This window comes from Sturnira hondurensis, unplaced genomic scaffold (genome assembly GCF_014824575.4).
Source record: "Sturnira hondurensis isolate 20B ecotype Veracruz unplaced genomic scaffold, ASM1482457v3 Scaffold0020288, whole genome shotgun sequence".
Classification (NCBI taxonomy): Eukaryota; Metazoa; Chordata; class Mammalia; order Chiroptera; family Phyllostomidae; genus Sturnira; species Sturnira hondurensis.
In genome coordinates this window covers 539003-566044 of record NW_028092919.1, presented here as the reverse complement: position 1 = coordinate 566044, position 27042 = coordinate 539003, and the positions used below count along the sequence as shown (strand labels likewise).

General features: G+C 50.1%; 1 protein-coding gene across 2 annotated transcripts in view; it reads right to left on the bottom strand.

Moving 5' to 3' along the window:
- The window catches only part of ANK2 (ankyrin 2), a 292783-nt gene that overhangs the window by 190554 nt on the left and 75187 nt on the right, over positions 1–27042 (bottom strand). Inside the window, exon 2 of one of the 2 annotated variants that reach the window (XM_037029411.1) lies at positions 20433–20493. The exons of the other annotated variant lie outside the window; for it this stretch is intronic. Coding sequence (XP_036885306.1) covers positions 20433–20453 — 21 coding nt within the window. The 5' untranslated portion in view covers positions 20454–20493. The remainder of the gene's footprint in view (positions 1–20432; positions 20494–27042) is intronic. 2 annotated transcript variants of the gene reach the window in all.

The window sequence follows — 27042 nt, the reverse complement described above, 5'->3', positions numbered from 1 at the left end:
AAGGGCGCACCGGGGGCGGCTCACCCGCTGTGTGCGGGACGCTGAACGAGGCCCTGGGCTGCCCCTACAAGAAGACTCGGTGCCAGACGGGACGCCTGAGAGGCGCTGGGCTGGGGAGGGGGACGCCCGTTCCAACCCAGGTTTACATCTAAGTAAACGTTCACTTCGTTTCCTTTACCCACAGGGGAGGCACTGGAATGAAAGTGGGGACCAGGTACCCCCAGGTCCCTTTACCGTCCTGGCTCCTGCCCCACGCAGGCCCAGGCCACACCTGTGCTGCCTCCTTTCTTGACTTCACCCAGGCCAGACCAGGGCGAAGGCGGGAGGAGAAACAGGAGTGTTTGTGGGAAGTGCGAGTCACTGTAGAAAACCAGCTCAGAAAACCAGCCCCTGCCACAGCCACTGCTCATGAAGTGAAATGACAGTCACCCAAGGAAGGACCTGCGAGCCAACCTGCATACACAGCTCGGCACGGAGGGCCCCATCCACCCCGGTGACGCTCCCACTTGTCCCCAGGAAGGACACACAGGACCCGTCCAGTCAGCTGTGTCCCTCGCTCCTCTCCCTGGTCCTCCCTCCCTCCCCAGATGTTTCGCGTCCACGCCAGGACCCGTCAGGTGGTGCGTCCCTGTGTGACGAGAGGAAGCAGGCCTTGCAGCCTCTCACACGTGTGTTCAGTCCCTCCAGCTGTTGGTACTGGATGCGGGAAATTATAGGTCCCCTGTGAAGGGGAGACGTTTTCTTGTTGAATCTGTATTGCTTCTCAGTTTAGGCCCTTGTCATCGTGGTCCCGCAAATGACACAAGCGAGCAGTGCACAGTGGTGGGAGAGGGGCGGGGGGAGGGCCCTTTGCAGACTGAGCAGTTCGTGAGCACATTCATAAGCACCGCACCCCATTTGGAAAGACAGACCTCAGCAGATGGGTCTCCTGGCCTCTTTCCAATACGTGACTCGAATTGTTTCTCAAAGACACCACCCATCAAAAGCTGACTGATGTTGCAAATGACTCTTCTGTCCCTGAGAATCCAGAGACAGGGCCAGCGCGGGGGGGGGGGGGGGGGGNGGGAGGGGGCGGGCTGCTCTAATTACCAGGCTGCTGGAGCGTGGCAGCCGGCGGGTACATGAGCCTTTCCTACGACTGTGATGAAATGCTTCCCTCTCGGTCGTCTACCACAGGAAGCGAGTGTCTGGTTTCCACCCCGCTCCGTGACAGTCAGAACCGGCCCCGTGTCTGAGGAGGGCGCAAGGGGCATGCCAGCCAAGGCGCAGCGGGGGCAGGGCAGGCGGGCAGGGGTAGACAGCCCTGGCCTTGAGAAAATGCTCTTCGTGACCGACTCTCGTCCTTTATCAGAAAGCTCTGCACTGCGAGTCAGAGAAACTCATGGGGGGAGAGGGGCAGACTCTGCCTACCTTATAAGTATATGATGTCTATTAATTAACATGCTATTAATTAACATGCCAAAATTACATGAGTATACACACTCTGTGCATCTATTCATTTACTTTAGAGAGAGGGGAGGGAGAGAGGCAGAGAAACATCAGTGTGTGGTTGCCTCTCGCACGCCCCCTACTGGGAATCTGGCCCAAAACCCAGGCATGTACCCTGACTGGGAATCGAACCGGTGACCCTTTGGTTCGCAGGCTGGCACTCAGTCCACTGAGCCACACCAGCCAGGGCCTGTACGTCTATTTAAATCTTGAGAACATCACTTTGTTTTTCTATGCCACAGCTATCATCTACAAAGGGACAAAAATGTCCTCTCACCCCTATTTGCTAGACTTCTGTGAACTCAGTTGTGTGGACCCTGGTAAGCTGAGCCACACACCAAATTATCTAGAATTTTCTGATTATTCGAGTTATATAAACTTATAATTAAATCATACTAAAAATAAAGATAAATGTACACGTCAAACTCATCACTACCAGTTGTTTTACTACATTAACCACATTTTACTATTACCTGCACTCTTGAGGTGGTGGAAATGACACAGGCAACATGCTATTGAGAACCTGGTCCCAAATCCATGTTCAGATATGACACCCACAGACTGAAATTGACATGATGAAAATATTTACACAACAGAAATTTGCAAGTGCTATGTAAAGGCTTGGTTTAGCACTAAAGCTCGGGTTGGAGCTTTGGATATAATTTGTACAGGGGTGAGAGAGAATTGAACAGTGGGCCGTATGGAAGACTGAACAGTAACTGGGGAAGGAGGCAGTGAAATGGTAACAACTCCACGTGTCAAACCACAGTCCAGCCACAATCACAGTCTGGCTACAGACACATGGGTGCAGCCAAAGTCGGTGAGAGCATTCGGTGGGGATAAATAAATGAGCCATATACAACCTGCTTTGTTATTACTGGAGAATTGTGCTTCCGTTACACAAATCATGTGACTCCTGTATACAAGTAAAATTTATCAGAAATTTTTTGCAGAGCCAATTGTTAAGTATTTGCCATTATATCACTGGTTGAGTTTTTAAATCCTTAAATAGAAAGAGCTATATCTGGGGAAAAAAGAAAACGTGTTGTAATCTGAAACATTATAGTAAAAGAGTAGAACCACTAGGTGGCAGTAACAAGAATGAGAAAAATCACAGAAAAACAAACTAGAAGGAAAAGCAATTTACATAGAAATTACTTCATCTGTTTTCCTACCATTTAATTCATTAAGTCATATTAGAAAAGAAAATATGACATTTGTAAAAGCTGTCTTGTACAAGCTAGCTATAAAAATAACCCGTGTTCAGTATAAAGAGTTCGGTTAATGAACAAGGACTAAATTAAATATTGGATTGGCCAAAAAGTTAGCTCGGTTTTTGTATGCTGGCTATAGTAGTTAGTGCTGAGTTGTGTTCAATTTCATTCAAGCTAATTTTGTTAGATTTTACTGTGACTATTATCACATCAGCATGCATTCAAAAAACGTCAAAATTGGTGAACTTTTGTGCAGCCATTTTAATATTGAAGACAAAGAAGATAGGCAACATTTTTGGCATATTATGCTTTATTGTTTCAAGAAAGGTAAAAAATGCAACTGAAACACAAAAAAAGATTTCTGCAGTGTGTGGAGAAGGCGCTGTGACCGATCAAATGTGTCTAAACTGGTTTAGGAAATTTTGTGCTGGAGATTTCTTGCTATTAAAGGTGTCGGCAATCAAATCAAGACGTTGAGAACTGTCAACGATACACCAAAAGGGAGAAAGCCGATGCACTCAAAATACTCAAATCAAGAAAGTTATTGGTAAAAATTAAAAATGTGTGTTATTTTACGAAAAAAAATACAAACTTTTTGGCCAACCCAATAAAATGACCCATACAATGACTTAAGGATTAAATACTGTTGACATTTTTGGTGAGAATCCTTGTAGGTATTATGCAAAAACAGGATTATAACTTTATTTTTTCCCATTGAACCACAAACTTCTCTGTCAAGAAATATATAGCCCTGACCGGTGTGGCTCAGTGAGCTGGGCGTTATACTGCAGAAGTCCTGAGAAGCCACCAGTTCGATTCCCCGTCACAACACACTCATGGGTTGCAAACCAGGTCCCCAGTAGGGGTGCACATGAGAGGCACCTCCCTCTTTCACCCTCCCTCCCCCCATCTCTAAAATAAATAAATAAGTAAATAAGTATTTTTATAAAAAGAATGACTTGTCAAGTGAGTACATATCTTGTGTCTCCCTAACATTTTCTTAATAGCAAAATGAAGAAATCAGGCAAAAACTGGCCTGGTGCCCAGCAAATGAAATTTATGCAGTGAAAGGCTTGTAATTGTGTTTCTCTGGCCACTAATACGATTCCAGCAGATTGAGGAAGCGAGATGGCTCTGTGCACACTGACAGCCTGGAGACCGTTTGTCAACCAGCCTCCTCGGATTCTGTGCAAGTAACTCACATGCAGACATGAACCTATTATAAAAACTAACATCAGAACTTAAGGCCAACATGAGAAGGGCCATTTAAACAAAACCCAGGAAACACCTAAAGGAATTCTTTTCAGGAGAAAAACACTACCACTGTTTTTCATTATTAAGAGCACATTATAAAAGTGGAGACAACTCTAGGTTCTGCATCAGGCGTTGTTCCTTACAATGACAGGTGCAGTTTTACAGACGGTTTATTTGCTCGAGGGTGTGTGCGAAGCCTGGAAGGACGTGGGGTGGAGGAGCGGAGACATTGGCGGCTTCGGGCTTGGGAGTCTGCAGGGCAGAGAGAGGGCAGGAGGATTCTCATGCTACGCCTTTTCTGTACTTCCTGAATTTTGAGTCATTTTCATGAATACATAATTTTTAAATAAATTTTTAAATTTAAAGAATGGACTACCGCCTGGTGGTTTTTTTAATTCAATCTCTATTGAATTTGACTTAGTCAATATGCCCACTAGCTTGCTATTTACAAGAAAATTTAACAAACTAGCCATGAAAATATCTCCACAAGCCTTATTTTAGTTTTAGAAAACATTTGTTTTAATTTCCAACATAGCTAAGTATGTAACCTTACAATTGGAGTTAGGACACAAAATTATAAAGAAAAAAATAAAACCTTTCATATATGAGCTATAGAAAATTCTTCAGCATAAGAAATATGAATGTTGTAATATCTTAATTTAAAAAGAAGTCAACTTTTGCCCTGACAGGGTGGCTCAGTGGGTTGGGCCTCCTCCCGAAAGCCAAAAGGTCGAGGGTTCCACCGCAGGTCAGGGCCCTTGCCTGGGCCGCAGGCTGGTCTCCAGTTGGGGCGCGTGTGAGAGGGAGGTGATCCGTGTTTCTCAACCTTCCTCTCTCCCTCCCTTCCTCTCTCGCAAAAATAAATACATAAAATGTGAAAAAAACATATCAATTGGTCGACTTTAACAATTAGTTCACTTAATAAATATGTCCTGAGTCCCTCTCATGTGGCAGGCACTGTTCTGGGCCACAGCGGGGAGCAGGACAGAAAACCTGCCGAGCCAGCCTGGGCGAACTGTCCGGCAGAGGAGGGGGCGGCGTCAGGCCTCCCGGTTCTTTGTTCTCCGTCTCAGCTTTTCCACCGCCCGGGCCTCTCCTTTTCCTTTCTTCGCGCGGCCATCTAGGAAACCTCCACCAGGGGGCGCTGTCTCCTTGGCCAAAATAAAAAGTAAAGGCCCGTTTCCATGGGAACGTATTCTTTTGCTTGCCTTTGGTTTCGTTTTTAACTCCCCTTTTCTGTGACCTAAGCACATTCTAAATATGCCATTTTGCAGAAAACGAAAACTATACAAACAGCTGAGACACGGGGAGAAGCCGAGTTTGCTGGATGTCCCTTGTAACGGGGAGAGACAGTGCAGGTGCGCGTGGTCCCCACACACGTGCGCCCAGGGTGGGGGGCAGAGAGGGACGGAAGAACTCACGGAGAGAAGGGGGCCGATGGTGGGGGAGTCGGAGGGGGCGCACAGATGGGCCAGCAGGCCCCGCCCTGTTGCCCACCTGCAGGTGAGCAGAGACGGCCATTTGTGCACCTAAAATTTCCCGACAGGAAAACAGGTCACGGATCCCTCGTGGGAGCTCAAAATATTATTGCCTTTCCTGCCCAGACGCAAGTTATTGGGAGAAAACCAAAGTTTAATACACACGCACACAGATGCTAAACCCACGGAAACTGCCCACAGACCGGAGAGGGAGCGGGGGTGAATTCTGGACAAAGGAGAAACGGGCGGCAACGGGGAACTGGATTTCAGGAGTGACAGAGGAAGAGCCCCCAGGTGACCCCGAAACTCGGGGATGCAGGGCGTGCCCCTGGCAGGCCGGGCCTGTGCTTCCCTGTGGACCTCACTCAATTCGAACCCCGGGTCTGCGCCCTCGGGGCCTCCCTCCTGAAGCAGGTGTCTCCCCCCGAGTCTCTTGGGCAGGAGGGTCAAACGTTCTTTCTGAGTCTCTCGTTTCTTAATAAACAGCTCAAACCAGCACCCCCAAAGCCGCATCAGGGTGGCCGGACTTTGCTCCCGTTGCCTCGCTCACCTAAGGGGGTCCTGTCAGATCAGGGTCTGCGACGGAGCGCCTTTGGGTCTAACAAGATGTTGCTAGGAGAAAATATGTGACTTTTGGAATTAATAAGTAGGATTTAACATTTTTAAATTGGTGCTCACTGCGTATCATTGTTCCAAGTGCTTTAACAGACTAATTCATTTATTACTTTAAATTGGGCGCCGTGAGGCCGACAGATTGATCTTCACCCTGATTTACAGACCGACAGGCAACCCCCGCCCGCCCCAGGCCAGGCCGTGGCGCCCGAGCGGCACCAGAGTGGCCTCCCCTCTGATGCAGGCCGGCGGCGCAGGACACCGGGCCGTGGGGACCACGTCCCAGGGCCCGACAGCGACGAACACTATGCTTCACGGAGGGAACCGGGCAGGTGAGACCGCAGGGCACCCAAGGCGCGGCGAGAAGAACCGCGGTCATGCCCATAAAGTCCGCGCGCGCCTGTCCCGGGGGGTTGTGGCTGCGCCGCGCAGAGGCCGCCACGCGAGAGCCGCTGCCGCCGCCAGTGGAAGGACCTGCAGTGCCACCGCGCTTTCTGTCGCGAGCTCTGGGGACACGAGAGCGTCTTACTTTCCCGATTAAAGCAGGTCCCGGCCACTGGCTCGGGAGAATGAAACGCCCCCCTGCCCACACCAGTGGCTCCAAAAGCTCAATTCAAAGAACAGCGACTGTTGTGGTCTGAGGCCGACGTAGCGTTTCTCTACCATCCTTAAACTGTTTAAAAATGCAACTGGAATCGGTATTTTGAAAATCAATGAACACACGTTGCCACGGATGACTCTACGCTTTGGCAAATTCTTTCCTGGCATTTCCAAAAGTGGACGTAGCAATTTCTTTTTTAATTTTTTAATCAAAACGAACTAACAAGAGTATTAGAAAGTCAGAAAATGCTTATGAACTTGCAGGGTAGTGATTATTTTCACCACTGTCATTTGCAGTAGCATTTGGAATCAATAAGCTTTAAAAAATGTCATTTCCAATTATAAAAGATAATAAAGATTCACTGTGAGCAAAACTGTAATTAAAGGGAAAAGATAAGTATCTAAAGAAAACCACATTGACATGTGTTTCGCATGCATAGGGACAACGTGGTAGAGCGTATATTGGATACATGTTTATCTTAAACTTTTAAATTAATAAATAGACATGTGTCATGTCATTGAAATGTCTTTTTAAAAAACTACTTTTAAATGGCTGCATAATATTTCATCCCATGGATGTGCCAAATTTACTTAACTATTTCCTTAATATTAACTATCTCGACTGTTCTCCATCAGGGGCCATTGCAATGACAGCGAGTCGGTGTCCAGCGCTGCTTCCGGCCCCAGGAGAACACAGGCACAGCCGCCGTCTGGGAGGCAGGGCCACCTGCGGGCCAGCGACTCATCTTCTGGAGATGCCTCAAGAAACCTGAAAAGCTCTTAGTTTTAAAATGTCAGCGTGCACTCACCTTTTTAATTAACTTCAGAATCATTTTTGCACAGTTTCCTTTCAGTGTTTACACCAAGCCTTACAGAAATATCTTGGGGTCGTTGAAGCACAGGTGTGACTGAAGTATTTCGCAACTGGAAGAGTCCTTGTTTTTCCATCGGTGCAGAATTGCACAGATCATTTCTTTTTGGATCGAATCACATTCCAAGGATTTGGGCGTTTCGCTATATTGCTTTCCAAATCCTCCCTCCTGCTCAGCAGCAGCCAGAATGACTGATATTTTTACAACTTCGCTCATGAGATTGCTTAGTGTGCATACTTTTGGTCCCGATTTTGTTCACATTTTAGCACTTGGCCCTTTGGGGTACTGAAAAAGAACATTCTAATTTTAGAGTCATCACGAACTGTTTTGCCTAATACCTAATTCACATTGGACAAGCAGTTTTTTTTTTCTGTTCAGAAATATCTAGTTCGTGTTATTTTTTCCCCAACTTTATGTATTAGTTGAGCTTGCTTTAGTTGGGATTCTATTAGCTAGATGCTCATTTAAACCAAACTAGCAACAATTAACTGACCAATGAACCTCATTTCCAAAGGAATGCCACACTGCAGAATCTAACATTTCAGTTGGTGCAACTGTTTACCTATTTTATTTGAAAAAGCAAAGAAGCAACATTAGAGGCATTTTAGACAACTTCTCGATGTCATTCCTTACAGCAGGGGTGTCAAACTCATTTTCACCAGGGGCCACATGAGCCTCACATTTGCCTTCAAAGGGCTGAACGTAATTTGAGGGCTGTGTAAATGTAACTACTCCTTCACTAGGGGCAAGGAGCTCAGCGCTGCTGCCTGGTAGAAACAAGGTGGAGGGCCAGATTCAGCCCTCGGGGCTGTGTTTGCCACCTGTGCTTTACAGCGTTTATTTAACATGCTGGAGTATATATGAGGTCCATTTCTCTGATATGGAAAAAAGGAAGGACCACCTAAAATAGGAACTCGGCTCCCGCTGCCACTGGGTCTGGGCTTCCCCAGGCCTGCGGCAGTGACAATGGACCTCAGAAGGTCGTTTGCAATTAACACATAGTTAGTATTATGTGTTAATTGGCATTGGCTTCAAGCTAGTGTTATTTTTTAAGGTTTTATTTATTTATTTTTAGAGAGAGGAAGGGAGAGAAAAAGGGAGAGAAACATCAATGTGTGGTTGCCTCTCGAGCGCCCCCTACTGGGGACCAGCGTGTGCCCTGACTGAGAATGGAATCTGTGACCCTTTGGTTCCCAGGCCGGCCTCAGTCCACTGAGCCACACGAGCCATGGTGCAACACTAGTGTTATTAAATGACAAAACTCAACAATGCAAAAATAGCAGGATGTGACCACTGCATATACTGATTAACAAAACTACACCTCCGTTTTGGAACCACATATCCTGCAACTTTTCAATCTGGCCTCTCTAACAATAAATTCAAGTATTACTTTCTTTGCAGTTAGCAAGATCATCTTAACATTATGTAGTAAGTTTTTTCTACCCTTTAAATACTAGAAAAAGGAAGGACCACCTAAAATAGGAACTCGGCTCCCGCTGCCACTGGGTCTGGGCTTCCCCAGGCCGGCGGCAGTGACAATGGACCTCAGAAGGTCGTTTGCAATTATAGCTGTTTTTCGGGCTTCGGCCAAAAGAAAGTGAAAGGCAACACTGACAGTGAACTGTCCGAATTGACTGATGCATTAAGTCAGCACCAAACTGCAGGACTTCCTGCCTGAAACCCCAGGAAGCTCTTCGTGAAATGCTCGCTCAGAAGGAGTCCCTCGCGTCCCCCTGAGGCGGTCGCACCAGGCTGGGCAGCCTTTGTGCTCTCGCCAGGGTCCGCGGGCACCCCCACACATTCGGTGTGCACCTCAGGGCCGTGGGAGAGCGAGAAAGCCTCCTTCCCCTGGGTGGGCCAGTAAGCTCGCTCTCTTCCTCCCGACGACCCCACCGGGAGTGCTTAGTCGTCTTCAACTTTGTTAGAAACAACTGTCACATCACTGTGCATTTTTTTAAAAAGTCTCAAAATCAGTGAATTTTTGTGTAGCCATTTTAACATTGAAGACGGAAGAAAATAAGCAACCGGTTTCCCAACACGGGGGCTCCGGGACCCCCTGGAATGTCCCGGGCTACAGCAATGGTGGCGCCAGGCTGGTCACCTTCGAGCCCAGGCCGCCGCGTTCAGACCACTGGGGCTCTCAGCCCCGCCCTCGGTCTCCAGAGACCGGGAGCGGCTGGAGGCGGAGTTAGTGACGGATCTACCAGGCCTCCCGGTATGCAGTTACTAGAAAAATAATGTCTTAAATTATATGACTAAGCCAGGTGCCTTATGTATAACATTTTTTAAATAATCAAATGAATGATGCCGGTCACTAAATAGTCTCCTATTTCCAAGGAAGTCTCTCTCACCTGTGTTAGTGAGGATGGCCTTTGTACCAATTAAATATCCTTTTATCAAGTTGTTTCCACTCACTGATGACATAAAATGACAAATGGAGCTATGAATCCATGCACGTGGGTGTGGACTGGTGGCCCGTCACCGCACTGGGTGGCACTGGGCGGTGTGCCCTAAGCAGAGATCTATGTCAAGCTCCAGTGAAAAGGCACAAGTGGATTAAAATAATGCACGTACCTTTCAAGTAACCATTACTAAGTAATTAAGCAAGAATATCCCCTTTACCTGCCTGGTGTAGCTCAGTGGATTGAGCGAGGGCCTGCGAACCAGACGATTGCGGTTCGATTCCCAGTCAGGGCACATGCCTGGGTTGCAGGCCAGTTCCCAGCAGGGGACTCACGAGAGGCAACCGTACATTGATATTTCTCTCCTTCTCTCCTTCCTTTCCCCTCTAAAGATAAATAAATAAAATATATAAAAATGAATATCCCCTTTACAACTGAGGAGTCTTGATCAAATTTTTTAGCCCCCTTGATTTTGCTCAACAAAGCCAAGATTCTGAATGTCACTCCTTGTTCTTCAGACAGGAAACAGAACACTCAACTCGGACAACAGATGCTTCGGCTGTCACAGCCGCCCCGGCGCCTTCGTGTCGCAGCCACACCCCAAGATACCGAAGCTGCAAGTCTGGGCAGCAACTCCATCACCTGTCGCCCCGTGAATATCCAAGGACGCCACTTTCCTGCTCTGCCGGGTGCTCCCCACGGTCAGGATTTTTTTCCAGTCAATGCTGTCACATTTCATCCCTGCCACAACCTACCCTGCCTTCGTGACAGGAAGTCCCCACCATAACCTGAAACATTCGTGCAGAAACCGCCGGCTGTCTCCCCCCGCTCCCAGCCCGGGCTCCCTGGCCCTCAGTGCACCCGCATCAGCCCTTCTCCGGGATCCAGCCGCCTCCCGTCAGTCAGAGCCGGGCCAGGAAGGGACACCTGTCTGCTGCCCCCAGGTCTGCTGCTCACAGAGGAACAACCTAACCGGGGGCTCTGAGCAGCGCTGGACTCACAGGGTCCGAGGACAGTGCCACCAGGCCCGGGAGCAGCGAGGGCCCCGCTGGCTCCTCCAGACCCTGACAGCCAGGAAGTCCTCTTCAGGCCCATGGCGCCTGGGGACCCTCAGTGGATGCCACCACCAGCCAAAGTCATCACCTCCCCTTCTCCTGGCCTCGGGCCTATGTAAGAGCCGCTAGTCACTATTTGGGTCCACTCCTACAACTTAACACCAAAACACAAACAACCCAATAAAAAATGGGCAAAGGACCTGAACTGACACTTTTTCAAAGAGGACACACGGATAGCCAACAGATGTATGAAAAGGTGTTCAACATCACTAATCATTAAAGTAAGGCAAATTAAAACCACAATGAGATGGGACTTCACGCCTGTCAGAATGGCCACCATCGATAAATCCACAATCGACAAGTGCTGGGGAGGACGTGGAGAAAAGGGAACCCCAGTGCACTTCCCGTGGGAACACAGACTGGTGCAGCCACTGTGGAAACAATATGGAATTACCTCCAAAAATTAAAAATGGAACTGCCTTTTGACCCACCAACTCCACTTCTGGGTATTTATCCAAAGAAATCTAAAACACTAATTCGAAAAGATATAAGCACCCCTGTGTTCACTGAAGCATTATTTACAATCGCCAAGATATGGACGCAGCCCAAGGGCCCATCCGTAGACAAAGGGATTAAAAGACCGTGGTACATTTACACAACGGAATTCCTCTCGGCTGTAAAAAAGGAGGTCCTGCCATTTGCAACAGCACGGATGGACCTGGAGTCCGACAGAGAAAGAAAAAAAACAAATGCTCTCACTTTCATGTGGAATCTGAAGAGCAAAATGAGTGAACAGACAAAACTGAAACAGACTCTTGATGCAGATGGCAGATGGGTGGTTACCAGAGGGAAGGGCGACTTAAAGGCTCACGAAAAAGGTGAAGGGATTAAGAAGCGCAAACTGGTAGTTACAGGAGAGTCGCAGGCTGTACAGTGCAGTCCAGGGAGCACAGTCGATCTTACTGTAGTAACTGCGTGCGGTGCCAGGTGGGTCCTGGACTCTCTGGGGAACCACATGGTAAGTCACATGAATGTCCAATCACAGTGCTGTGCCCCTGAACCTAATACAACATTGTGAAGTGCACCGAAAAATTATTTTTAAAAAGCGTATGTTCTCTTTAATTTGCATATATTTTTATTTTTAAATATACTTTATTGATTATGCTATTACAGTTTTCCCATTTCCCCCTTTTCTTCCCCTTCACCCTGCACACCCCCTTCCACCCACATTCCCCCCTTTAGTTCATGTCCATGTGTCATAAGTTCTTTAGCTTCTACATTTCCCACACTACTCTTGCCTTCCCCCTGTCCGTTTTCTACCTACTGTCTATGCTACTTATTCTCTGTACCTTTTCCCCCTCTCTTCCCCTCCCAATCCTCTGTTGCTAACCCTCCATGTGATCTCCATTGCTGTGGTTCTGTTCCTGTTCTACTTGTTTGCTTCGTTTGCTTTTGCTTTCGTTTTAGATGTGGTTGTTAATAACTGTGAGTTTGCTGTCATTTCACTGTTTATATCTTTCATCTTCTTTTTCTTAGATAAATCCCTTTAACATTTCATATAATAAGGGCTTGGTGATGATGAACTCCTTGAACTTGACCTTATCTGAGAAGCGCTTTATCTGTCCTTCCATTCTAAATGAAAGTTTTGCTGGATAAAGCAATCTTGGCTGTAGGTCTTTGGATTTCATGACTTGGTATACTTCTTTCCAGCCCCTTCTTGCCTGTAAGGTCTCTTTTGAGAAATCTGCTGACAGTCTGATGGGCACTCCTTTGTAGGTGACTGTCCCCTTCTGTCTTGCTTCTTCTAGAATTCTCTCCTTCATTTTAATCTTGGGTAATGTAATTATGATATGGCTTGGTGTGTTCCTCCTTGGGTCCACCTTCTTTGGGACTCTCTAAACTTCCTGGACTTCCTGGAAGTCTATTTCCTTTGCCAGACGGGGAAGTTCTCCTTTATTATTTGTTCAAATAAGTTTTCCACTCGTGGCTGTTTCTTTCCCCCTTCTGGTACCCCTATAATCCGGATGTTGGAACGTTTAAAGATGTCCTGGAGGTTCCTAAGCCTCTCCTCATGTTTTTGAATTCTTATTTCATCATTCTTTTCTGATTGGTTGTTTCTTTCTTCCTCCTGGTCCACTCCATTGATATGAGTCCCAGTTTCCTTCCCATCGCTATTGGTTCCTTGTGCATTTCCCTTCATTTCACTTAGTGTAGCCTTCATTTTTTCATCTAATTTGTGACCAAAATCAATCAGTTCCGTGGGCATCCTGCTCACGAATATTTTGAACTGTGCATCTATAGGTTGACTATCTCTTGGTCGCTTAGATGAATTGGCTCTGGGGCTTTGATCTGTTCTTCTGTTTCAGCCATTTTTTTTGGTCTTGTCGCACCTGTTACATAGGAGGGGCAGAGCCTTAGGTGGTCCCCAGGGTGGGGCAACCCTCCACCTTCACTGGGTTGTGATGCTGTATATGGAGGAGGGGTCAGAGAGGGAACAATGGTGCTTGGTCTGCTCTCTCTCAGATTTCAGTCCCTTCTGCCACTTCCCACAAGCAAATTGGGCCCTTCTGGTGCTGGCTCCCGGGTGGGTGGGTTTGTGTATGTTCTAGGACCCTGTGGGTCTCTCCAATGAACTCTCCTGTGAGGCTGGGAGTCTATCCCGGCACCTCAACCCCCATGAGTGTTTTCAATCGGTGCTGTTAGGCTTTATTTCCCGTTGCTGGGGCCCTGGGTTGAGCAGTATGTCTCACTGCCTGTTTTCACCTGGTTTATCTGTGCGCAAATGTGTGACCTCGGTCAGCCAGCCACCTTGGGTGCTTCACTGGGTCTGCCCATTGCCTCCCAGCGTCGGGGGTCTGCCAACCACTTTTTCCTGCCGTGACCCCTCTCCATGGGCCACTAACTCCACCCCTCTTACTGGTCAGGATGAATGATTGTCGGACTTCCATCCAATTCAATTTTCTGTCAGTTCTGGTTGTTTTTTGTTTCCAAATTTTTGTTGTCCTTAATTTTGGTTATGCAAGGAGACACCGTGTGTCTACCTACGCCTCCACCTTGGCCGTAATTTGTGTATTTTAAGCCACTGAATATTTTGTAATGCCCCAACTGTAACTGAAAATTTTTATAGAAATGTGAAAATCAAAGATTTACATTTCAAAATAAGTCAGTTCTGTTTTGTATGATTTAAATTTTGATTGAAGACTTAAAATCTTAGGTACTTCTGAGCTTAAAACACTTGGTCAAATTACGTGAAATTGCTATAATGATTTGTTCTAAGAGACCACACCGTCACCAGTTTGCACACATCCCTACGAACAACACAACACACAAGCTGCACCAGGCAGTGCTGCCCACACAGAATGTTTCGTACATGCCACCACTGTCCAGAAAATATCCTCTGGGACAACCTGATGTGCAGCCCATTTTCCTGTGATGTCCGACAGGTGTGTCTGAAATGGACAATCCTTAGAACACTGATGGCATTGATCAATTTCGTGACAGTGAAACGACAGGAAATAATAGCAAGGAAAACAGAAAATACACAGATTTTTTTAACTTAAAAGGCAAATGTAAAATTATAAACAAGGCTTCAAATTATAAACTACACAGCTTGGGCTTCTGTTCATTTTGATCAATTATTTGGGGAGTACAAAGAGGTATTAAAGACTTCTGAAAAATGCTAAATATGGGTTTTTCTTTCAACATTTTTTAAATGTTGCTTCTAAAACCTCCTGTTGTCTTCCAAATATGATCCTTTCACTCAGGTAAAGGAGACAGGAGGTGATTCCTAGGAATTTGTGTTTCCCAGACCGAGCAGGACTGTGCGAATTTATGGCTGGGCCGGGCTCACCCCGTTTTGCTGAAGAAACCCCAATGCACTGGGTTTTTGCCAGAAAACTAGGCTGGGTTGTTGAAAGTTCCTCGTCGGCGAAGCTCCACTCTCCCTGTGGTGGCCAGGACACCCTCTGCAGACGCCGGGCTGAGCCGTGCAGGGAAACCCACCTCTGTTCCCAGCGAGCTGGCTCCTCGTAGGGCGCATGGGACCCTCCGGCCACACCCACTGCAGAGCCCCCAGGTCCCTGGTGCTGAAGAAAGCTTTTCTGTGCCGGAGCTTCCTACAAGATTTGCAGCTTACAGCTTTGGAAGAGCTCAGAGGACTTCTAACGCTGTAAGCATTTTGCCGTGTTTTCTCCGCACACCGCGCAGCCCCAGAGGAGGAGGACACAACACCAAGGGCAGGTGGGCGCCGGGAGGGCCCTAGTTCTGCTGGGAGGGGCGGTATTTCCTGCTTCAGCCTCCTAACCCGGGGGCCCTCCTGCAGGCCTTACTGCTTCGCTTCCAAGCATGTGGATCGGACACGGGACCCAGGTCCTTCCCACATGTGTGCGGAACTTGGCCGAGAAGAACATGCTCACTGAACAATGTGGTTGGTGACGATCATTAAGACAAATTCTGGTGTTGTGCCTGGTTAATTACGTGCCCGATACAGTAACCAGTAAAGAGTCGCTAACACTGGAAGGAATTCATTCAAATTAAGTGGAGGAATGTGGGGGAGGGAGGCACAATTTCTTTGGAGAAAGTAAGAAACCAGCTCATTTCGTCTGTTCACTCCGTCAGATGCAGGTCCTCCCATGTGGCCTCTGCAGAGGGTCCAGGAAAACCCTCAGAAGGGTGACCACTTCTCCGTACTCTGTTCTTTTCTTGCAGAAAAATTAATAGCACTGTGGTTTATTGAGTGTTTGTTTTCTCCTTTTCTATAGTGAGGGGAGAAAGGGGTTTCTATGCCGATTGGAAGCAGCGACGTAAAACAAAACAGGAAATAAGATGGAACAAAAGAAGACAGTGTTCTGCACCCACAGGAACTGGATGTAAAGCACAACCCCAGTCTGATGCGGACAACACGTCTGTTAGACTCGGCCAGGACAGAGACCGGAAAGCTCCGACTTTGATTTGATGGGTGGCAACACAAATGAATTAAGATGGACAAATCTAATTCTAGCATTTTCTATCATTACTCCCAATTATAGATGCTCGCCAGGAAAACATATTCCAGAAAACACAGAGCTTGAGACTGAGTTATGTATATTTAATCAAATTAGGTTGTAATTATTGGTCAGAATAAAGGGTCAAAATTCCACCACTATAGGAATATCTCAAACATTACATTTGACTTACACAGAAAGATAAGAAATTGGCGCACAGAAGCCTAAAAATTCTTGACACCACATCCAAACGAAATGCACATGTGATTGGCGATGCCAGGGCACTCTGGCTGCTGGTGTCCAGAAAGTCTGGTCCTGGCTCTTTTCTCCAGGGGCTGCAGGTGGACAAGCCGCAAAGAAACTTTCAGACTCTCAAGACTGCGAGTGTATCTCCAGCTGGCATGAGGTCCTGGCTAACCCTCTTAACTCCTCGCCAGGCCCCCTGCGTAACCAGAGCAACGCTTCCCATCCCAGGAGACAGACAGCCCGGTGTGCCTTCCAGACTGTGCCCCTGAGTGCGGGACCACGCCTGGAACCCCACTCCTCCTCCATTCCAGGAAGTGAATCTGAGGATGAAAGGACCAAGGTCGCCCATCAGTGGGAGCCCAGGGTGTCCCTGGTGGCCAGCACCCACCCCACCCCCAACGTCCGGGGAGAAGCTCCTGGCAGCACCAGCCACACGGGCTGCACCCTGCAGAGGTGTCCTCCAGTCGCCAGAGTGTCGAGGGGGGTGGTGTGGAGGCAAATGGGAGGCTGCAGGCTCACAGGCCACTTCCTTCTTCGTGAGACCCTCTCTCTTCTCCAGACTCACGAGTTCTGAACGTTGCCAGTGGGCTGTTGGGTCTGCCATCCCTGGGCCTAAACTTCAGTTCCACCACGTTTGCTGGGAATTTACTGTGTGAGTCGGACAAGCTGCTTAACCTCTCTGAGCCTCCGTCTATCAGATGCAGAAGCAAGACAATACCAGCGTCATCTCTTCCCAGTAACTCAAAGCACACTGTTGGTGTTGCGTGGGGCACATACACGTTGGACACTGACCCCTGCTGGTTTGACGTCATAAGTCTCTCAGCAAGTTCTACAACCTCCGACCGGCCTTCCTGGGCGAGGTCTCTGTGTGTCCCTCAGCCTTGCTCTGTTTCCGGCGGGTGCTGTTACTTACTTGAAGGCATCCAGCTCCATGTCTACGGACCCCACAAGCCCTGAGCAAAGTCACACCTAAAGGGAGAGTTGTGTCGTGCTCACCTGCGCCACCTCTTTGCACAGCTGCTCGGGATCCAGTCCTCCTTCCGTCCCTCCTCTGGGCACAAGGAGAAGGGCCCCCCTTATGGGCATGGCCTCCTGACCAGCAGAATTAACTGCACAGAGCGCCTGGCTCCCCCAGCCCCAAGTACGCAGCGCACTGAGCAACAATGTGTGTGGAGCTTATCATCACGGAAATCAGCGACATAATTAGCAACACTTCAGGTCAAAGTAGACACTACCTGCCTATTTTATTACAGAGGAAATATGGCCTTCAAACAGTAAATGTGATGTGTCTTCAGAACTCTGTACCTTGGTGGAATTCAGTGCAGCTGTGATCACTACAACTGTGACTGTCCCACGATGTCCTGTGGGCCCAATAGTGGCATTTCCAGGGACCTACCTGGATGTGGGGTGAGCAGGTGGATGCCAGCCCTGCCCCCTGTGCCCTGGAACCAGACAAGTCTCTTTTCCTCTTTGTGGGTACCACATTCTATTTTTCAAAGTGATTTTGTAGCTACAAACACTTGAAAATTCCTGAACAGAAGCCCTCTTCGGTCTTATAAAGGGCTCTCTGGCCTCAAGAAAACACTCCTAAAAATCACAATGGGGAAGAGAAATGCAGAGCCTCCAGTGAAATGGGAGTAGTGACCTTCCCACAGTTCAGGGCCGACACACTGCGGCGGTTGCCCTTGGGCCTGTCCATCACATTCAGTGGAGCCTGGCAGCCCGAAGGGCGTGCCAAGCTCTCGGCGCCTGAGCATGGATGGCATGCTGTCTGGGTCATGGAAAACGGGACAGCGGTTTGGAGTTAACGAGTAATCGCTTCTTCAAGGCCAAACAGTGTTATTAAACTCTGCCATCAAAATCCTGTCATTAGGAGATGCCCCCCAAACCGAGGGCCTCATAGCGGCCAGTGTCTATCTTACCCTTTCCCTCAAAGCAGAATCTGTGATTTCTGACCTTAGAAAGTAACATCTGACCCTGGCTGGTGTGGCTCAGTGGAGTGAGTGCCAGCCTGAGAACCAAAGAGTCGCAGGTTTGATTCCCAGTCAGGGCACATACCTGGGTTGTGGGCCAAATCCCCAGTAGAGGGCGACCATGCATTGATGTTTCTCTCCCTTTCTTTCTCCCTCCCTTCCCCCTCTCCAAAAAAAAATAAAATTTTTTAATAAAAAAAGTAACATCCATACAGATAGTTCACTTGTAAACACACAAAATGAATGTCCATTCAAACTACGGGGAAAGCCCACAGGTAGATGAAGGTCCTAAAACATGGCTCTAGTTTAACCCCATGGAAGGAGATCATTGTTTAGTGGCTTTAAATAAACACTTCCACCAGCTAAGGCTTGTCGTGAGCTTCAGGGTTGGCTGAGGGTTGTTACCAGATTGGAAGCTTAGACCCCTGGCCACATGCAGGGGGGTCTGGGGACACTCCCCACCCACCGCCATAGAGATCAGCTTGGTCCATGAGCACTGTCCGCAAGGAAACTGTCCCCACCCCCACAACGTGCTCTCACACGTGTACCCTCGCCTCACACATTACCTGGCCACGAGCTCTGCATCCGCTTACCTCCCGTCACTGCCTTAGTGTGGCTGAGGGGCGTGTCCTCCACCAGCCCCCAGCCGCCTTCCTCCTGGCCATCCTCCAGCCCCCCAGCCCCAGCCCCTCAGCCCCTCCTCCTCTGCACTATGCCCATCAACCTGTAAACGTGTCCCGGACCCTGTCGTCCCAACAGCCATGGCCAGCTACCACGTTCTCTCCACTTTCATCCACAGACTAGTTTTTCAAAGAACACCTTCACCCTTCACGGCCAACTCCACCTTCTCACCTCCCGTTCCTTCCTCAACCCGCCCCCCCGCCAACTCCTATTTGCACCTCTTCCCTGGACGCTGGACTCTGCTCCTGGCTGCAGTGTCACCCGGACAGAAGCAGCCTCTTCCACTCTCCCGTCTAAGTCACAGACCTCTCGCCCGAGCCTCAGGCTCATCTCTCCACTGGCACCCTGGCGTCTGCGCCAGGCCGGCTGCTGGTCCCCTGGGAAGCACATCCTGTTCCACTGTGTTAATGAAACGGGACACAATGCTGCGTGCCCGTCCTGAAAACAGCCACGCCCACTAGTGGGTCTCATGATCAGTATGAACGAAAGGAACTAACTCTCACTCAGCACTCAGAACAGCCACAGTGTGGAGAAAACTTACGCCAACTGAATGGCCACCATTAGAAGAGTACAAACTTTTTGGTGTCAAAAAAGTTTGATTTTGACAACTATTTTTGATGACAACTTGAGGATTTCACCAACTTTTTCTCAAACTTCTCTTCAAATGAAGCCTCTTCCCTGGCACCTGCCCTGAGCTTTAGCAGGTCCTCGAGGGGGTTTCTACGCAGGACTACAAGTTCTTTTACACTGCGATTGCAGGCAGAAGCGGAGCTCATTTCTCCTCTTTCGATACCTACATGGGGCTCCTCGGGCTCAGCGAACACTCAGGACACACTGCAGCTCAGGCGTCTGTCTGTCTGTCCTGGTGTGGCCGCCAGGGTCAGTGGTGCCACACAGCTCATCTCACGGTTCACATCAAAACTGCGTCCGTGTCACCAGACAGGATGGTTTTACAGTGCGTTAAAGATTTCTTCCAGGAAAGAAAGATTCTTCTAGACATGATTCCGGGCTTTAAAAAAACCAGACTTCTACAAACCCTATGTGTGATCAGTATCCGGTCTAAGAGTCTTTATGGTCTATTATTTCCTTCCTTCCCTCCCCTTACAACTACATATAGAATTATATATAGTTTTTTAATATCTATATATAGAATCAGAATACCTCTGTACACTTCTGATACAATCTAGCTGATTATCCAGAATCAAACTGCCTGATTGGCAAGCTCGCAGGAATCCATTTCACGAGCGGTTCAGGTGTTTTGTCAGAGAACAGCCCTAGGATGGAACAGATGCCGGTGCCGCCACCCCGGTTCCGCCCCCACCGCCCTCCTCCCACCGGCAACTACGCTGACAAGATGATCAGTTTATCTTTCCCAAACAATGCTGACGATAAGTTGCCAGGCTACAGAAGTTCTACCGTATATTACATCTCTCCTAGTTATTCCTAAAGCTATAACGTCTTTAAATATGTTCACACGCCAAAAAACTCCTTTTACCAAAATAGTGCTTATTCACATTCCAACCTCTGTGTCTTTTCTCAGGCTTCCTGTCACATTGGCAGTGGAAGTGCAAGTACCTTTTGCAACATGGTTGTCATCTGAGACGCCAGCTCTTCATGTCCCTGCTCAGTCACTTACCTAGAAGGAGAAAATCGACACGTGAGTGTGAAATCGTCTCAGCTTATCAACAGCCACAGTTTTCACATTTCTACTAAAAATACGTTGTAGTGGGTACCGATTAATCACTTAAAATTGTCACTATTGTAAATGCAAAAGAGTAAAACGAAAATACTTAACTATCCTAAGAGCTCAGAAAAGCAGGCGAACGGAGCGGGTGAAAAGATAGGAGAACCACACGTATAAGAGGAACAGATTTAAGAAGCTGTGCAAACGTCCGCCTGATCGTGAGGAACTTCAGGCAGCATCAGGCAGTCACAGTCACTGCGAACCAGACCAGGCACCGAGTCACACCGAGAGACGTTTCCGTTGCCTCAGGTTTACGCCTAACAGCACGGGCAGCACGCCCGGGCTCCTCCCTCCATTGGGTTCTGCCTGAAAGACTGAGTGATCGCTCATCTGTGTTAAGACTTGGATTACTGAAGCCTGACAAAGCCAGTGAAAGAATTTCGGGAAGGACAGAAATCACTCCATCCGGCTGGCTGACCTCAACGCTGGTTTTTAACCACGTTCTTTCTCCTTTCAGTCTGTAGATGTGAGTGTGCACTCATCTAAAGAGGCGAGTGCAAACCCCACGTCAATATTTAAACTTCGCAAACATAGCACTACGAACACAAAACACTGTGTTTATCTCTGTTTTACTCGCTCTATAGCTATTTCCCACTCCGTGCCTGGTGCCCAGGTCATTTTAATGTCTGCAAACCCGTACACTGAGCTGTGCCGTCCCCTCTCTGATGCCACTCCGATGACCGCCAAGTTCCTGTAACCCGTGTTCACACCCGTGTCCCCCCCCACACCCCTCTAACCTCTTCTCAGTCCCACTGGTCTGCAGCCCCACTATGTGCTGATTTTCGTGTGTGCCTCTGTGTGTAGTCTACATCCTCCCTCACAGCTTTCTTCCCAGGCTGTACTTCAGCCACGCCTACGGCTTTTCCCACTGAAGCTCAGTATCAATTTTTTTATCTCAACTCACCAAAGTCCAACCAGACGTACTAGGGTTGTGTTCGGTCTATCAACAGACTTGACAAAAAATGACATCCCATCCACTGTTTGCCCTGCCTCCAGCGCTTACCCAAACTCTACTCTTCTTCCCCCAAGAAAGCACTGTTTTCTCGTGCAGTCCATGCACAGCGCTTGCGAAGTTTGAGATGATTCAGTGCCTCTTACAGCACCCCCATCAACAGGACCTTGGTCCTCGCCACGTCTCTCTCAGACACGCAGACACCACCAGTGCCTGCACGTCTGCTCTGAGTTTGTCCTCTTTAGAGAGTTCCCAGGCTCTCCAAGTCCCTGGTGTCTCTCTGCCCCCAGGATAATTTTGACGAGGTAACTACCATCATCGTGAAGGGTGGGTCCCGTGTCCTGGATCTGTGAGTTCTGGAGCCAGGATCTGCCCATCCCAAAGTGTTCCTTTTCACTATACCTTGCTTCCTCCTTTAGAGGATTTGGGTTATTGCCCTGGCTGGTGTAGCTCAGTGGATTGAGCACGAGCCTGAGAACCATACGATCGCGGTTCGATTCCCAGTCAGGGCACATGCCTGGGTTGCAGGCCAGTTCCCAGCAGGGGACACATGAGAGGCAACCATACATCGATATTTCTCTCCCTCTCTCCTTCCCTTCCCCTCTAAAGATAAATGAATAAAATCTTAAAAAAGATTTGGGTTATTTACATTTTACTTGATAGCAGATTAGACAACTTTTTCTTGCCAAAGTCTTATTACATTTGATCAAGTTTCGCTAAAATGCTCATCATACTGTACCACAATGTATCCCGTTTTCATGAGATGCGACTTGGCCTATGGTCTCACTAAGCCAAACGTTAATAATGTTTCCATTTTATTTTTCTGTTACTCTTCAAGGCAGATGAGAACTTTAACACCATTAACAGGCATTCAAACCATGCATGGTCATGGTCATGAAAACCTGAAGGACTCAAAGCTGACAGCCCGAGATGCCCCCGTGGGCTGTCAGAGACACTTGGAGCCCTTCCACCGGTGTCCCAGACCAATGACAGGGGAATCACTAACGTGCTTTTGTACAAATCACAGAATCTCGAGCCTTGTTCCAGTGTCTTTTGTATGACTGGCCCTTTTTACAGCCTCTGCAAGCTCATCCTTCTGCACATGGGAGTTTGAGAAAAGACAGGAGTCACTGGGGCCCCCCAGGCCTCCCAGCGAGAAATTCGGGGTGGGAGATCCTAAGTGCTTCAGGAAGCCTTCCTGGTGTTTCTGAGGCGAGTGGAAGTCTGGGGACCGCTGCCCACGCGAGGTGGCGCCTCCCGCCCTACCCACACGTTCGGGCTCTCCCTCGGGGACTGTTCTAGAGCCTGGGAGCTGTCACTGCGTCTCCCGTGGGGCGCCCCAAACCTTGCCACGGTCCCTGGTGTGTACAACATGCACCACCCACTGCTTCTGTCCCTGTCCTTGTCTTTTGCACCATCAAGTCTAGATTAAAGGGTCAGAGTTTCCACAGACACGGTGTTCACATTTACCTAAACTCTCTCAGAGCGGCCAGAATTACCCACGGGGCTCAGACACCCGGGTCCCAGCGGTCACTGCACACCCCCTCAGAACCGTGTGTCCGCAGAGCCCCGCCGGTCGGCACAATGCTTTCTGTCTGTGCCCAGCAGCCTCCTCTGGGCCTCCGACCGACTGAGAAAGCACAACAGGAGCATTCCGCAGAGGCATCCTCGGAAAGGCCCATTAAATGGAGAGAAGAACATGGCCTCCAGGTACCAAAAGAATGAACCTTCACAAAACCCTGGCCAACCGAAGCCGCGGGCTCACAGGCCGAAACGATGCAGAGCGTCAACGTGGCCCCGCTGCTGCCCAGCGCGCGTGGCATCGCAGCCACGGTGCAGGGCGGATGGACGGTCCATGCCCAGGCACGTGCCAGTGAGCAGGGTGTCGGTCCTCACACGCCGCCTCCTTCTAACTTTAGTCCCCATTTCCAGAGCCAGCAGGGACACACGGACCAGCCCCTGAGGCCCGGCTCTGACACCGAGCTCACCAACAACACCCACGTCCCCTCGGATACTGACACCAGGCCTGGGTCTCTTGCTCTGGTCCCCAGGAAACGGAGACGTTCACGTGCCCCGAGCCTGCGAGCCCCTCTGCTAGCGACAGTGTCCCGTCCTCAGTGTACAGCGCCCTTCCTCGTCCCCCGCTGACCCACCATCGGATGAGCCTCTCCTGCCCAGAGCCGCTTCCTCCCCTGCCCAGAGTGCTGAGGCTGGCAGCGACATCACTGAAAACCGCTTGCAGCCAATGAAACGCGAAGACATAGCATTGCTGTCAACCTCTCCCCTCCCTAAAGAGGACACCCCACAGGGAGACAAAGTCTCAGTCAATGGTGTTCTTTCGCCTGTTTTTAGCAGCTACTTAAATAGAGCCACCGGCCAACAGCTGCCTTTCCTGCTTCTGGCCGCATGTTTCATACTTTGTCACTATCGGTTCCAACTGACCCCAAAACCACATCCAAACAACAGGAGAATGGGTACACGGCTGTGCGGGGCCCACCTTGGGTGTCCTCCCTTCTACCCTGGGCGCGTGTCCGTCCCTAGGGCCCCAGACAGAGAACTCGGGCCCCTTGCAGCGACGCCCAAGTCGGGAGCCCCCTGCTCGGGGGAGGGGAAGACGACCCCTGGGTGGGGGGGGGTGTGAAGCCCAGCCTATGCAGTCCTCAACCCTCTTTCCTCCCCCCCCCTGTTCTGGCGAGGATGGCTGTGTGTCCTCTGCAGGGCACAGAGGCGACCCCGCAGAACTATTACCGCCCAGGCAGAGTGAGGGGCCCGCAGGCTGAGACAAGGAAGAATCCGGGTCTGGGCTCGAGGAGGGGCGCGGTGGGGACACAGCTGCTCCAGACAGAGCTGGCGCAGCCCTGGTGCCTCTGGCCTGCAGCCCCGAGGGCACAGCCGAGGGCACAGCCGAGGGCACAGCCGAGGGCACAGCCGAGGCACAGCAGCCGCCCGGCTGCGATGGCAGCTCCTTCCCGCGGTGGCTGACAAACAGCTGTGCCCGGGAAACAGCGCCGACCGACGCACTAAGTCAAGGCTGACCTCCGAGGCCGGCCGGCCCATGGGCCTTCCACCCTTCTCTGGGGAGTTTGGGCACAGCCCCTGGGACAGGGGCAGCAGGGCGACAGACGCCTCCAGCGTGTGGTTTGCTGACACGTGGGAGTGCGACTCACAAACAACATGGGGTGAAGCAGAGGCCACGGCTCCCCAGGGCCTGCGGCCTCCACGGGACACTGACTCCATGTCTGGCTGTTTTCTCGCTTGTCCCCGAAGTTTCTGCCAACACAGGACACTCTGTAAGCTGTTGTCGTTCATGCTTTGATTTTGGAATTCATAAATGCTTAGGAAGACAGGTCTGGCTTTAGTCTTGCCTGCTGTGTTGCTGTGGTCGGCATTTTCTAAACCCAGGACTCTCCACAAAGTGGGGGATCCATTTGGGGGGAGTGTCAGGCAGATTTTCAAAGTGACTGGACTACGCGTAAGACAGTTGCTCTAGAATTAAAAGTATTGCCTTGGGGTCCTAGGGGTCACCTCATTTATCTGAAAGTCAGGGCCTGCCCAGCCCGCCGGCTCTGGGGTCCTGCAAGTGTCCTGGCAAATCCGTGGCCTTGCCACAGCGTTTAACAAATACTTAATCCCCCGAAGAGTGGACAGTGACCGCTTCCTGCCACTCTGGGAAGGAATCAAGGGTGTTCTCCACCTGAAAGTCCACAAACCGGTTAAAAGAATCGGAATCTTCAGGCATGAATGGAAATTCCTTCTGCAAACCCTGCGCTGAGGGATTAAGCGCTCATTTACCCTGAAAAGAGGTTTTTCCCGACTCGGGGCTGTGAAGGAGCAGCTTCGCGGGGAGAACCGCGTTCCCCCGGCACCGACTGGTGTCACTACTGAGGCCTCGGGCTTTAGTCTCCCTGAGCTTTTCCCCAGACAAATGAGATGTGACAGCAGCAATCCTCGGTGGCTCCGTGCTGGTCACAGTAAAGGGTCCATTAGGACAACAAGTTCGAGGGGACAGGGGATTACTGGATTACGCTGAGGTCAATGCTGCACATCCACACTCGAGTCTGAGTCCAGGCACCTCCCACAGGGTGGCCCCAAAGCTCCCTCATGAGATGCACCCGCCACGCCCGGTTCCCGCCCATGGCGCCATCTGTTCACTAACCCGGCCGGGCACTTAGCAAGTTACTGAAATGTTGCCACCTGGGGGCTCCCGCACGAACTCTGAGGAAAAGGCAATGTTACCCCTCAGCCCCGGTGTGCAGCCCCGCAGCCCCGCCCGTGCTCAGGTTCAGCGGGACCAAAGAAATCACAGCCACAACACGGTGTACAGGGCCTCTCGCTCTGGCTCCCAGGAAGCGATACCTGCTCCTGGCCCCGCTGGAAGGCAGGCAAGGTCCCCTGGGAAAGCACCGGGAACAGGAGCTTGGCCTGCCGTGTCAAGGGACCAGACATTCAGTCATCTTCTTTGGTGCCGTCGTTGAGAACAGTCCCCAAGCCACTGACTCCTGCCACCAGGACAGACGGCCCTGGGAGTGACAGATGACGCCAGCTGACTCGTGGGCCCCCGGCAGGCCGCACACCCTCAACAGCGAGGCTCCAGTCACTGTCATTGTCCCAGCCTGTGCGGTGGCCACGACCCTTCATTCTAGGACCTGGGGCCCTATCTAAGATTCACCCGAGGCCAGGAGGGCAGAGCAGCAGGCCAAGGACAGGACAGCTGGCCACAGGGGCTGCGTTGCCCCCCCCACCCACGTGTCCAGGGAGGAAGAGGAGGCGGGAGGAATGGACGGGGTCTGAGCGTCCTGCCAACCACTGACTCTCATCAGCACAACGCTTCCCAGGCCTGTTCAAGCGCTGATTTCATCTTCTGAGCATCTCTCTTAGAGCCCAGCTTTGTGGCACGGTGAGGAGCCAAGATGGGGAAGGGTGCTGCGGTTGCACTCAACACGCTATAAAAGAAATAAATGTACAGCCGCGCTTCCTGAAGAAAACATCGCCACCCCACAGGCCTCGGCGACCCTGAGCCCTTGCAGGATGAGGCCCTGCTCACCGCGCGGCAGCCGCAGGGGCGTCCTCAAACCTGAACAAGTCACAACCCGGGAGGCGCAGACAAATGACCTGAAAGAAGTGGCCAATGAACCGGTCCCAGGGAGCACTGGGGAAGGCAGAGAAGCCTTGCCAGTCTGTCCGCGCACGTCATGATGTCTTTGTCAGAAGAGCCGAAATGCTGAAGGCTCCCACTGTGCGCCGGAGAAACCGGTGGGGAAAGTGGCCGTTCTGGGAGAGGTCCCGGGGTGCGTCAGGTGCTGGAGGTGGACGGGCTGACGGACATGAGCCCCCGAGTCCCAGAGTCTGTTGAACTCCAGACATTTTATATAAACGAATAAAAAGGCCTATTTGTGATGTTTAAAAAACAAACAAACAAACCCCCCAATAACTCCCGAGACGACGTCACCCAGGCAGCTCCGGGTGGATGGTGATCTTCCCAAACAGCT